The 11,861-nt window shown below is 30.0% G+C and overlaps 1 protein-coding gene across 1 annotated transcript; it reads left to right on the plus strand.

Annotated features, from left to right (window-relative positions):
• The first annotated feature begins 1,176 nt into the window (after positions 1-1,176).
• On the plus strand, positions 1,177-11,253 carry LOC123562514 (uncharacterized). The gene is made up of 2 exons (XM_045355148.2): positions 1,177-1,435; positions 10,222-11,253. The coding sequence occupies exons 1-2, from the start codon at positions 1,429-1,431 to the stop codon at positions 10,656-10,658; spliced, it is 444 nt and encodes a 147-aa protein (XP_045211083.2). The 5' UTR covers positions 1,177-1,428; the 3' UTR covers positions 10,659-11,253.
• Positions 11,254-11,861: the final 608 nt, after the last annotated feature.

Here is an 11,861-nt window from a genome sequence, read left to right on the forward strand (position 1 = left end):
ACAGATATCAAAACAATTCAGTCCGGGTAGGATTTAAAAACTGCTTGAATAGAGTCCGCCGCCTCTTCCGTCAGACACAATCAAAGAAGAAAGCGTTGTGTCCAACTGCAAACGGGTTGAACACTAAACATGCGGTATGTCTCAAAACAACTGGGTCGTAACCTCTTTTACTAAAACGTTTTATAATTTTACCAAATGCAGTTGGAAAATTACCATGACCCGAGATCTTACGAAGTCTGTAAACCACATCCCCATAAAACGGCTTTAGAAATACCTTCTCGCAGAAGTGTCTTTACTTTACTATTGAATTTTAAAATCAGACCAGAATTACGATAGTAAAATTTAGCAAAATACTTACGCGATTTGTAATAAAGGTAGCCTTGCGGAAGAAGTTTATTTGTATTATATTGATTACGTTCATTCAAATACTTGACATAAATACACGGTCTGGCAAACCGAATTAATTGAAAATTATATACCCCATAAGATATAGTCTGAGGTACATTCCCGTCCAAATGGGGAACATTTACAATACTAAATTTAAAATAATCCCTCTTGTCATAAATTTTGGTATGTATAATATTGTTATAAATTGAGATAAATAAATCTAAAATCAGTATCCAAATAATTCGAATATTCGAACATCAAAGCGACATCTCAAATAATTTTTACAAAACATTGACGTTTCTGACATCTGAACCAATATCCCAGTCAAAATAGGGCAATAATTCAGACAATATAATTGACAGAGTTATGTACTCTTTTTATTTATTTCCTTCATAAAGAAGTCTTCCACGTTCGAGGGCCGAACTCAAAATCTCTGGTTAGCAATGTCAATACAATAATCGCTACGGTACAGTGCTATCTGATTCGTCAAAGCTGTATATATATCTTTAGCATGTCAGGTGTAAAACACCTATACACGAGGTTCTTATCCCAATGTTAGAATATTTTAGTTGCAGACCCCTGGTTTTGTTGTCAAACTGAACTGAAGACTCCCTTTTTTACTTCTATTTATACAACATAAAACCACGCCCTTGGCTATACCAAAGCTAGTTCCACATATTTTGTAATGCAGCTAGCTACGACAGGACACTAGTTATACGGTGTAACTGGATAACAGTAAATAATCAATACGCTCTAACCATGCGAATACATGACACAAGGCTTTGTCATTATGAATCTTAGAACACTGAAGGGAGACAAAAAATATTTTGCTGTTTTAGGAGCTTCAATTGTACTAGTATTTACTGTAAAAATGGTGCATAATGCAAGACTGGATTTGACAAGCAAAGTTAAAGTATTCCGTTTATCAGATAGCAGCACCGGTTTGCAAAATCTTAACACCATTGGACGCGTTATTTTAGAGCAAAGAAAAAATATATCAAAATTGCTTAATACTAAACAACAGAAAATTGGACAACAAGAATGTCAGGTAAGAAACATACAGATACATACGGACATATGTTCTCTTGATTATGCAGTTCGTTAGATAATAACAGTGGAAATGCGCAAACCCGATGTTCAAATATTTTTTTCCGTGTGGATATGTTAACTTAAGTATATTCCGCAAATGGAAATTCGAAATTCATGTGAAAAATTAGAATCCTCGAATCAGCCTGGGAAATGCAATGACACAAAAAAAAAATAATAAAAAAATAAACGTTGAAACGATATATTTGTATGTAAATTTTTGCGTATAAATGCTACGCAGGACCCTATTTCCACAGTGCATTGAAAACAAATGAATAAAAAGTTTAGGTGCAGGATTTTTTTTTTTTGTAATATATTTTTATTTCCAATAAATACAGCACATTTACAACAAATTGATAAACAAGTACTTTCTTAATTAATCTTCAATATTCATTTTATTTTTATAGTATATGTCTATATTATTGGAAAAATGTAATAATAAAAGGACGAGGGTAAAAAAAGTAAATCAAAGGAGAAAAAGGAAAAGAATGAAAAAAATAAAGAAAATGAAGATTTGGATGCTCTCTATTAAATTTATATACTGTTATTGATGGAAAAATGCATTTTTTTAGCTCGTACAAAATGTTATTAAGACAGCTCATATTATTTCTCCAATACTATAAAAAACTGACCATTTTTGCCTGTGTTGTTCTATTTTGTTATGTATTGTGGCTATTTCCTATTCTATTTTAATTCTTAGTTTCAAATATAAAATAAAATTGTCAAAGACAGGTAAGAGTTTTTTATTTTTCACCTGAAAAATATAGGATTTCATTAAAAAGATCAGAAAGTTTATTACATTTCTATTTTGTCCGCTTACTAAATGACCAAAACTGATTATTTCTAGATTAAAGTATGCAGAGATGTTTAAGGTACTTATGAAATCAGTTAATCTATTCCACATATGTTGAGCATATTGGCATTCCCAAAATAAATGCTCTTGACTTTCTACATACATGGTACAAAAATCGCATAGACTTGAATTGCTTAATTTTACCTTTAATAGATACTTATTAGTGGAAATAAGACGGTGAATATATTTGTATTGAAAACTTCTCAGTTTTGAGTCTATGGTTGATTTGAATACTTGTCGGTATATATTGTTTCATTTTATTTCTTCTTTATCTAAAACATCTTCCCATTTGGCTTCGTTTTTTAATTTTTGTTTTCCTTTTTTCTTCATTTGCATTTCATTCAAAAACTTATTTGGTGCTTTTGTTTTAGACAGTGTTGTAAGTAAAGATTCATTTCTATCATATACTATGTTACTCTCTTTCACCTTTACCTTTTTGTTTTGTGGGATACATTTAACTAGCTGATGATACTTTAAATAATCTATATTTTCCAAATCATAAATATACTTGAAATTTTGGAAGGAATAGAAACTCTTTGACCTATAGTCAAAGAAGTGTTGTATATACTTTATGCCTTTTTCATACCACTCTTTATAGACAAATGTTTTTTTCTTAATTTATTTTTATATCTGAGTTGTTCCATATGATTTGATGACTTACTTCTGTTTCATTTTCATTATCTTTTATGGATTTCCATGCTAATAATATGTCTTTTAAGAAAGTATTTTCTTTGCATATCATTCCAATGTCATTTTTGTTGAGATTACATTCAAATAATAAAGATCCTCCCATTTTACATATTATGTTTTCATAAAACAATTTCCATGCTCCTTTTTTGTTTTCATCATTTATTCGTTTTACCCAACATGCTTTTAATGCATTCAGAAAATACTTGAAATCCGTCATTTTTAAACCTCCTTCATCATAATTGAGTGTTAATATATCTCTCTTGATTTTTTTTTGGTTTATCATTCCATATAAATTGAAACATTGCTTTTATTTTTTCATTAATTTTGCTATATGAGGGTGTGGTAGCACTGTAAGCGGGTATATTAATTTCGGTAAAGCAAAAGTCTTTATAACTGTTACTTTGCCAATGAGTGTTATTTTCTATGTTGCCATTGTTTAAGACAGTTTTTAAAACTATTTTTCTTAGGTTCCAGATTATTATCAAGGTTTTGTTCAAAGGCATTCGAAAAGATCATTCCTAGCGTTTTTGCTGATTCCGATGTCCCAATAAAAGTATTTGTTTAATGTTTAATTTTAATATTTATGTTTTTTAATAATCCAACTTTTTAAACAGTAGATTTATCAGTATTTAATTTTAAACCCGATACATTTCCAAAATCTGTTATAACATCAGTTAATCGTTCAAAGGAATTTTCTGTTCCACTATTAACGAAGGTTGTTTCGTCTGCAAAGAGTGACTGTACAATCTCTTACCCATTTATTTCTATACCTTTTATTAACTTTGTCTTTCACAATATAATTGCTTAATATATCCATATAAATTATGAATAGCAGAGGTGACAGTGGACATCCTTGTCTTACGCCTCTTTCGATTTGAAGTCTTGGACATGTAGCCGTTATTAATCACTATACTTGAAACATCATCATAAAAAAGTTTCACCTATTTTATGAAGCTTTCACCAAAGTTCAAGTGTTTCAGACTTTTAAACATAAAGTTATGATCTAGACTGTCAAAGGCCTTTTCAAAGTCAGCAAATAGGAGAAGTCCTGGTAAATTCTTTTTGTTCAATTATTCAATCATTTCAAATATTAATCTGACATTTCCTATATATCTTCCTTTGATAAAACCTGTTTTTGTACTTTCTATTATTGTTTGAATAACCTTTTTTTAATCTGACTGAAATTGCTTTTGTTGCAATTTTGTAATCCACATTTAGCAAACTTATTGGTCGCCAGTTTGATAAGTTTAATAAATCTTTTCCTGTTTTTTTTGGTGATAGTGAGATTATTCCTTGTTTCTGCAATACTGTTAAATTTCCCGTTTGGTCAGAGTAGTTTATTGAACTGATGTAATATTTTTAAGTTCATTCCAGAAAGTTTTGTAGAATTCGCTCGTAATGCCATCTGATCCTGGACTTCTTTGATTTTTCATTTCACTTAATGCATTGTAACATTCTTCCTCTGTCAGGATACCTTCACACACTGTTTTATCATTGTCACTTAATTTATTAATCGTTGGTTTGAAGAAGTCTGAGCTATCATAGAAATTATACTTCTTCTTATATAAGAGTTTATAAATATTGTCTTCCTCTTCTAATATCCTTTTTGAGTCTGTTATTTCATTTCCTTCTATTTTTAGCTTAAAAATTGTTTTTCTCTCTGCATTTTTCTTTTCCAGATTTGCAAAATATTTACTGTTTTTTTTCGTTTCCTTTAATATTGATAGCTTTACTCTTAATATTGCTTCGTTTATTTTTTTATCATATATATTTTCCAGTTCTTGTTTTTTTCTTTTAATTTCTGTGGATATTTCATCGCTATCTGATCTGCCATTATGCAATTTAGATTCTAGTGTATCTATTTCTTTGACTAAAACTGTCTCATTTTCTTTATCTTTAAGTTTTTGATAGGTTGCATATTTTATTGTCTGATTTCTTATTTCCCCTTTTATAAGTTCCCATAATGTATTTGGATTAGCATCTTTATTATTTTCAGTCAAGCGACATATATTTTCTTTTCTTTTCTTTTGATATTCACTATCAAGGGGTAGACTATTATTTATTTTAAAATATTCTGGTACTCTTTTATTTTCTAAGAAATTTATATTGATCTTGACCAATGAATGATCTCATTTATAACCCGGTTTGATATAGCAGTTATGCATAAGGTTAACGAGGTTATCAGAGATGAGAAAGTAGTCTTCTACTAAATATACGTAGTTTTGTATTTGAGTGCCATTTGAATTGTGTTTTATGTGGATTAAAAAATCTCCAACTATCAATCAGATTACATACATCAATTAATTCATTTATGGTTTTTCTGCATTTTTTCTGTGTTTCAAGTTGTCCATTCTTTTTATCTTTATTAATATCAATAACTGTGTTGAAGTGTCCTCCGATTAGTAAATTGATGTCATCCATTTTTAGAATTTTGGACTCAATTTTTTCAAAAAGTTTTGGGTTATCTTCGTTTGGACCGTATAAATCAATAATGACTATTTCTGTTTCATTTACAACAGTGTTAACAAATATCACTCGTCCAATAATTATTTCCTCATGACATAGTATCTTACCATTAATTGTACTATTAAAAAGAATTGCCACTCTCTCACTGTTACTACTATTTCCACTAAAAATAGCTTCTCCACCCCATTCCTGTTTCCATGTATCAGTTTTGAAGGGTGTTGAATGTGTTTTTTGCAGGAGACAAATAGTATACTTTTTACACTTCAACCATTGAAAGATTTGCTGTCTTTTTTTGTAGTTTCCTAACCATTTTACATTAAAGGAGCATATACTAACAGCCTTCATGAGAAATTAATTAAATTATAACAGTCATTTGATTCTATCGAGATCGTCACATATTGCATTAAAGATATCATTTTATGACAAAAAAGATGAGGAGGAAATATGTATATCGGCTGCCAATCCTTCCTTATTGATTTTGTTGTGTTCAATAAAACTTAATAAGCTAATAGTAACAACATTGTACTACTAATTTGGTATAATATAATGTTATCAACTTTTATACAATAGATTTGCATGAAGTGGTTTAAAACATTTACTAATCTTTAAATCACGAGACTCAAGTCGAAGGCTTACAATTTGAAAACCTTACTTAACTGGTAACCTTCTATTTAATACTGAATCATAACTCCTCAGCTACCTATATGTGACATAAATGTTTTAAGATACATTCTATTATTAATATATTTAAACATACTAACTAAACGTCGTCCTATAATGGTAGATTTAGTTGCTATTTGGTATCTTATTATTAATACTGGTTCTTAACTAATATGATACCTATCTTTAAACATAGGTATACAAAAGGTAGTGTGTTGTCAAATATAAACACAACTAAATAACCCCTTTATAGTTATAATTGGTATACTTAGTTAATACTCTTTACTTTTTTCTTGATACTGATTCATAACCAAGGGATACATCCGCCAAAAATAGTCTATTATTAGTTTCAAAAACATTGCATTGTATAATAGTACTAGATTATATTGTAGCTTTCTAAAAAAATGGATCTTAGTTTAAAATACATCTACAAAAGACAGTCTACTAATTTGTTTCAAAGACTAAGTTATGTACTACATTTTTTGTATTATGAAATCATATTACAGCTTTCTAAAAATGGAATATTTGCAAAGATGGCAAAAAACGAGAACAAGTATATTTCTTTACAGATATCCTTCATATACCATTTTTTAAGATATACTCTTATAACAAATCAGAAAAAAGTCAATATACTTTCAAAATAAAATATGAGCATAAATTGTATTGTCAAAGTAAAAGTCGAGCATCAGATATGCTCCATTACTCAGATTATATACTAATATATATTCATTGTCTAATATCTTACATATACCATTTTTAAATATTCCTTATAATAAAAAAAGTGTTCATGTACTGCCAAAATGAATTTTGAGCCTCCAATATGTTACATTACTTGAATTGTTTTACCAAATATATTCATTGTCGAATATCTTACATATACCTCTTTCAGAATGTATACCATGCATATTCCTTTACAAATATCTAACATATACCATTTTTAAAAATATATTCCTTATAACAGGTCAAAAAAAGGATTTTGTTACAAAATATGTATTTTGAAATGAAAGAAATACCAAAAATAATGCATGCGGGCGTTACTTTTTCAAGAAATTGTCGTTAAGCATTCTAATGCGCAATACACGTGCACAGTTTCTCTAAAATATTTCGCCACCGTGTTTATTTCAGAGAATTTAATATATTCTACCTCAGATATCCTTACCGTAAAAATCTATTTCGCCTTATTCACTGCATGTTGTATACATGAGGTTGGAGACTTCACCTGGATTGAGAGGCATTCTCTTGATCTAAACACTGTCTCTCGTTCGAAGGACAAAATGAGTTTCAATCGAAAGACTCAAATTAGCTTAAGCAATGAAAATCACTGAAAGAGCATTTCAAAAACTCATTTTAGAATGCGCAAATTCAAAAATAGAAAATTAAATAAATTTTTGAAGATCAAAATTATTTGGGAATTTTGTTTAATGATTATAGTTCTTAAGCAAACTTTTATGGAAACTTGTTTCTTGTAAAACATATTGGAAATTAAAAGTTTAAATGAATAAATAAAAGCTGAATAATGCATCTATAATTAAATGAATGTTTTAATAAAGATTCCATGGTTTTTTATCAATTAAACTAAATCCAGTGTATCGATCGAAGAATATTTCGTCTTTCAAACGAGAGTCAGTGTTTAGGTCTAAAGAATGTCTCTCAATCCAGGTGAAGTCTCCGACCCGTACATTTATACGTACCGCACAATATTATGGCATTTTTATTTTTAGCAGGATGTATATAAACAATCAGTGACACTCTCGTTTAAAACAAAAGATGTACGATATAAGATCGATAGCTGGCTTGATGGCATAGTAAGTTAAGCGGACGGTCAAGTGATCATTTTGTAGCGATAGATATGACGGTTCGAATCTTGCATCCGTTCAATACTTTTTTTTTGATTTGGCATTACATACTTTGCGAAAGTTGTTTTTACTGGTTTCTAATTCATTGCTTTGTTTCTTATTTTCGTATAAAATCGGCAGTATCTTTGAAAAAATCTATATTGAACTTACGCCTGGGCAATATTATCTTAAGTGAAGTGTAAGATTGTAAAATTTACAAAACTAAATCGCTGAGCTTTAAAAATATCACAGGAAAGTTTCAGAAAGCATGATATCATATTAAAGAAAAACGAGATTAAATACAGTTTAATATTTTACGTGTCTGGGAAATAAACTGCCGACGAAAAATACAACACGAATACCTTAACCACCAACGAGGATCACTGATTGCGTCATAAAAGTAATATATTGACTTGATTTTATGTTACTGTTTTTTTTCTGCATTTCAAAACGCCATAACACTGTCCGATCCCCTTTTTAAAATTTGTAAGCATCCGCTGGCAAAATATTAATGAAAAGATCGGAAGTTTTTTAAAACAAAAATTCAATTTCCATCATTTTCCAAAACCCGAAATATTACACATTATACAAAAATCCCAAAATAAACCATTTTAGAACTATTCCGGGAACAATACGTTTCAGCCGAACAACGCATTTCAATGTGACACATATGCAGAACAGTTACGTGCCGCTCTCTTGATATATTTGATCAATAGACACATATAATATATCAATTTGTATCATAACTTATCTAATGTGAACCGGCCCCATGTTTACAAAACATTTTTAGTCCCAGCTGAGTTTGATAATGAAACTTAACTTTTTTGGTAATTTATATCTAAATTGCAGGTTTGAAATCACATTTTGAGTAAATATTTAATTTTAAGTGACTGTTTAGTCTAAATGGTTAATATCAGTTGAAATTTAATCTTGAAGTTTTATTAATATTGATATTAAAATCTTAGACTCAAACACAGCTAAGATAAAAAAAGAGAAGTGAACACGAGGCCAGGTAATGGAACTATTCAATATATATAATCTATATTATTTAGAAATACATCCAACGGTAAAGCTGCAGATGATAATTGAACGTATATATTATTTAGATATCATTTCAATTTAGAGAAAAATGTAATTGAATGCCTGCAGCTTTACCGTTGGATGTATTTCTAAATAATATAGATCATGTGGTGCGACTTAATACTTCGACAACTTCTGCGGCTGATTCTAATGTTAAACAATTTAAAAAAAATCATTATTTTTGTTGAACTGTGACTTAAATGCAGCATATCATTCGTTATAATTCGCAAGATGCTCTCTTTGCGAATATTAGCAAAACTAATGTGAACTATAATCCAGTCTATTCTATACATAGAAATAAGTGGGTGGATTTTTGACTAGTAGCTGTAAATGGTACACTATATTAACAGAAATACCTGTTCTTGCATACCGGACTTGCATTTATGTTGATTTTACCCGTACTGACAAACCCCATTTGGCAACCCTTATGCCAGATGACACTTGTGCTGTGAATGACAACAAACGATTCATGCATTGTTCATATATTGTGTAATATGAAATGCTTTAAGAATTAGAAATATTGATAGTTGCACTTTCTTTCTAATAGTATATTTTTTTATTCCAAAAAAGGATTATATTATCACACACATGCACACGCACACGCACACACACACACACACACACACACACACATATACACACACTACAAATCATGAAATTAAACTGAAACTTTGTTGTTGTGCAACTTTGAAACGTCCTGACGTCATTTCTCTATATGAACGTTATTTTCCCGCACCTTCTCTAAATACGATACTACAAGAACGAGCGCTACACAGCTTGTGCCTACATTAGTAAAATTTTTAAAAGGTATTTGTGACATGAATAAACGTCATTACCTCCACCACGAAAAGTAACATAAATAAATGAATAAAAATGGATTTCAACGTGGTATACCTCGAATCCATGCTAACTGTTTCAAAAGACAGCATGGAAGATTTGGATGACAAATAAATAAGGATAAGCAAAGCGGGTTTATCATCAATAGAATATCAGATAGAATTTTACCACAGTTTGTTGTTTCTAATGTCATATTTTGATTTGTTATTCTTTGCTAATTCCAAGTATATTATTCCTGTCTTTTAATGCTATACTATCTTGCTGTAATTGTGTTTTGTCCTGAACGAGTCCATATATTGTTACAATGTGTTGTCGTTAATTTTACAGGGAAATACATTGGAAGTTTTGGTGATGGACCGGGAAAATATAAACAACTTTTCATTGAGTCTGGTGAAGTCAAAGGTTATGATGCATATGACGGATCGCCATTCTGCGACGTCACAAGCGATGGGGGCGTTAAGTTTCTTGATTTGACTCTACCACAATATGGATTACCTTTATATGACTGGGCTCTGAGTTTCGAAGTAGCAGAACACATTCCAAGGCGTTTTGAAAGTGTATATATTGACAACGTTGTTCGCCACGCAAGGGAATGTGTTGTTTTAAGCTGGGCAAAAGTCGGACAGGGTGGTTATTCACATATTAATAACAGGCCGTTTGAATACGTCAGAGATTTAATGGATTCATTGGGATTCATCCATGACTATAAAATATCATTAATATTAAAATCGAATGCAAGCTTAGGATTTTTTAAAAAAATCTGAATGTATATCGAAGAAAAAAATCATTTCAAAAGGCGTTTTAGAATTATACATATAAACGTATACTAATTACATCTTCTACTTGCACATTGCATCATAGGATATTAAAAAGGGCAATGAAAAGGGTGCCATGTTATAAAAAAATAATATTGAAAGTAAAATGTTGTTTGAATTACATGTTAACGTATATCTGAGTTAAATATGTAACGGAGTGAGGATATTCAACTATATAATTTAATATAAGGATAAAATGTAATTGTGAAGTGAAATTAAATACTTAGAGGCCCTAAATAGAGAGTTCATCATCAGACGACATGTACATGATGACCTGACGCATCCCCTATGTTAAAATATACGTAACATTCGTATTTACAAGATTTTAATCTGCATAATATCCAGTGAATATAAAAACTAAGACACATTTTATTGTTTTTGAATTTTCATATATTATTCATAAGGTTCCAAAGTGAGTTACACTCAAACTGAGTATTTTTTAACGGACATGCTGTATATTAATGTATAATTCATATCATTAGATACACTCACGCAGTCTGATAATCTAACTTTAACTGTATTAAAACTTATTGTGTAAACTAATTTTATTTTCAATATTACTGCAGAACACACCCCTTTGAGGTAGGGTATTTTTAAAAACCGAGCTTTTGCAAAACGCACGTAAAAATGTGAGAAATTATGAAAAATATTCTGGAAATTTAAAAGGAAGATTAGAGCCGTATTTTAAACATACATATCATTTATGCATTTCATTTTCCTTATTTTCTTTTTAATTGTTATACAGTAAAGGGCTAAAAATCGGTTTAATGAACTTTTGTGAAAAATATAGCCCACATGCCCAAATATGGTATAACAAAATTATCTTTACAAAAAAAAAAATCGCAACATCTATTTGGCAAATATTCATTTTTTCAACAATTTGTGTACACTTTTGATGGAATTGTGCACATAAAAAAAAGTCCTCTTTTCAAATTCCAGTGCATCAATGGTTCGAAGAACAGGGAGCTATTTATTATTCTGGTGTTGGGTCCCCCTTTGTTGCATCCAAACCTTGTTTAAAAGTTTTGCAGTAAAGTCATGTTTGAGCGCGGAGGAAGTCCTTGTCGCGAAAATTGCTAGACAACCGTTTGTTCAAGTCAGTAGCTTGGTTTTTTAAAAATTCTTATTCAAAACGAAGATGGACGAAAGGAA

The sequence above is a fragment of the Mercenaria mercenaria genome, chromosome 2 (genome assembly GCF_021730395.1).
Source record: "Mercenaria mercenaria strain notata chromosome 2, MADL_Memer_1, whole genome shotgun sequence".
Taxonomy (NCBI): domain Eukaryota; kingdom Metazoa; phylum Mollusca; class Bivalvia; order Venerida; family Veneridae; genus Mercenaria; species Mercenaria mercenaria.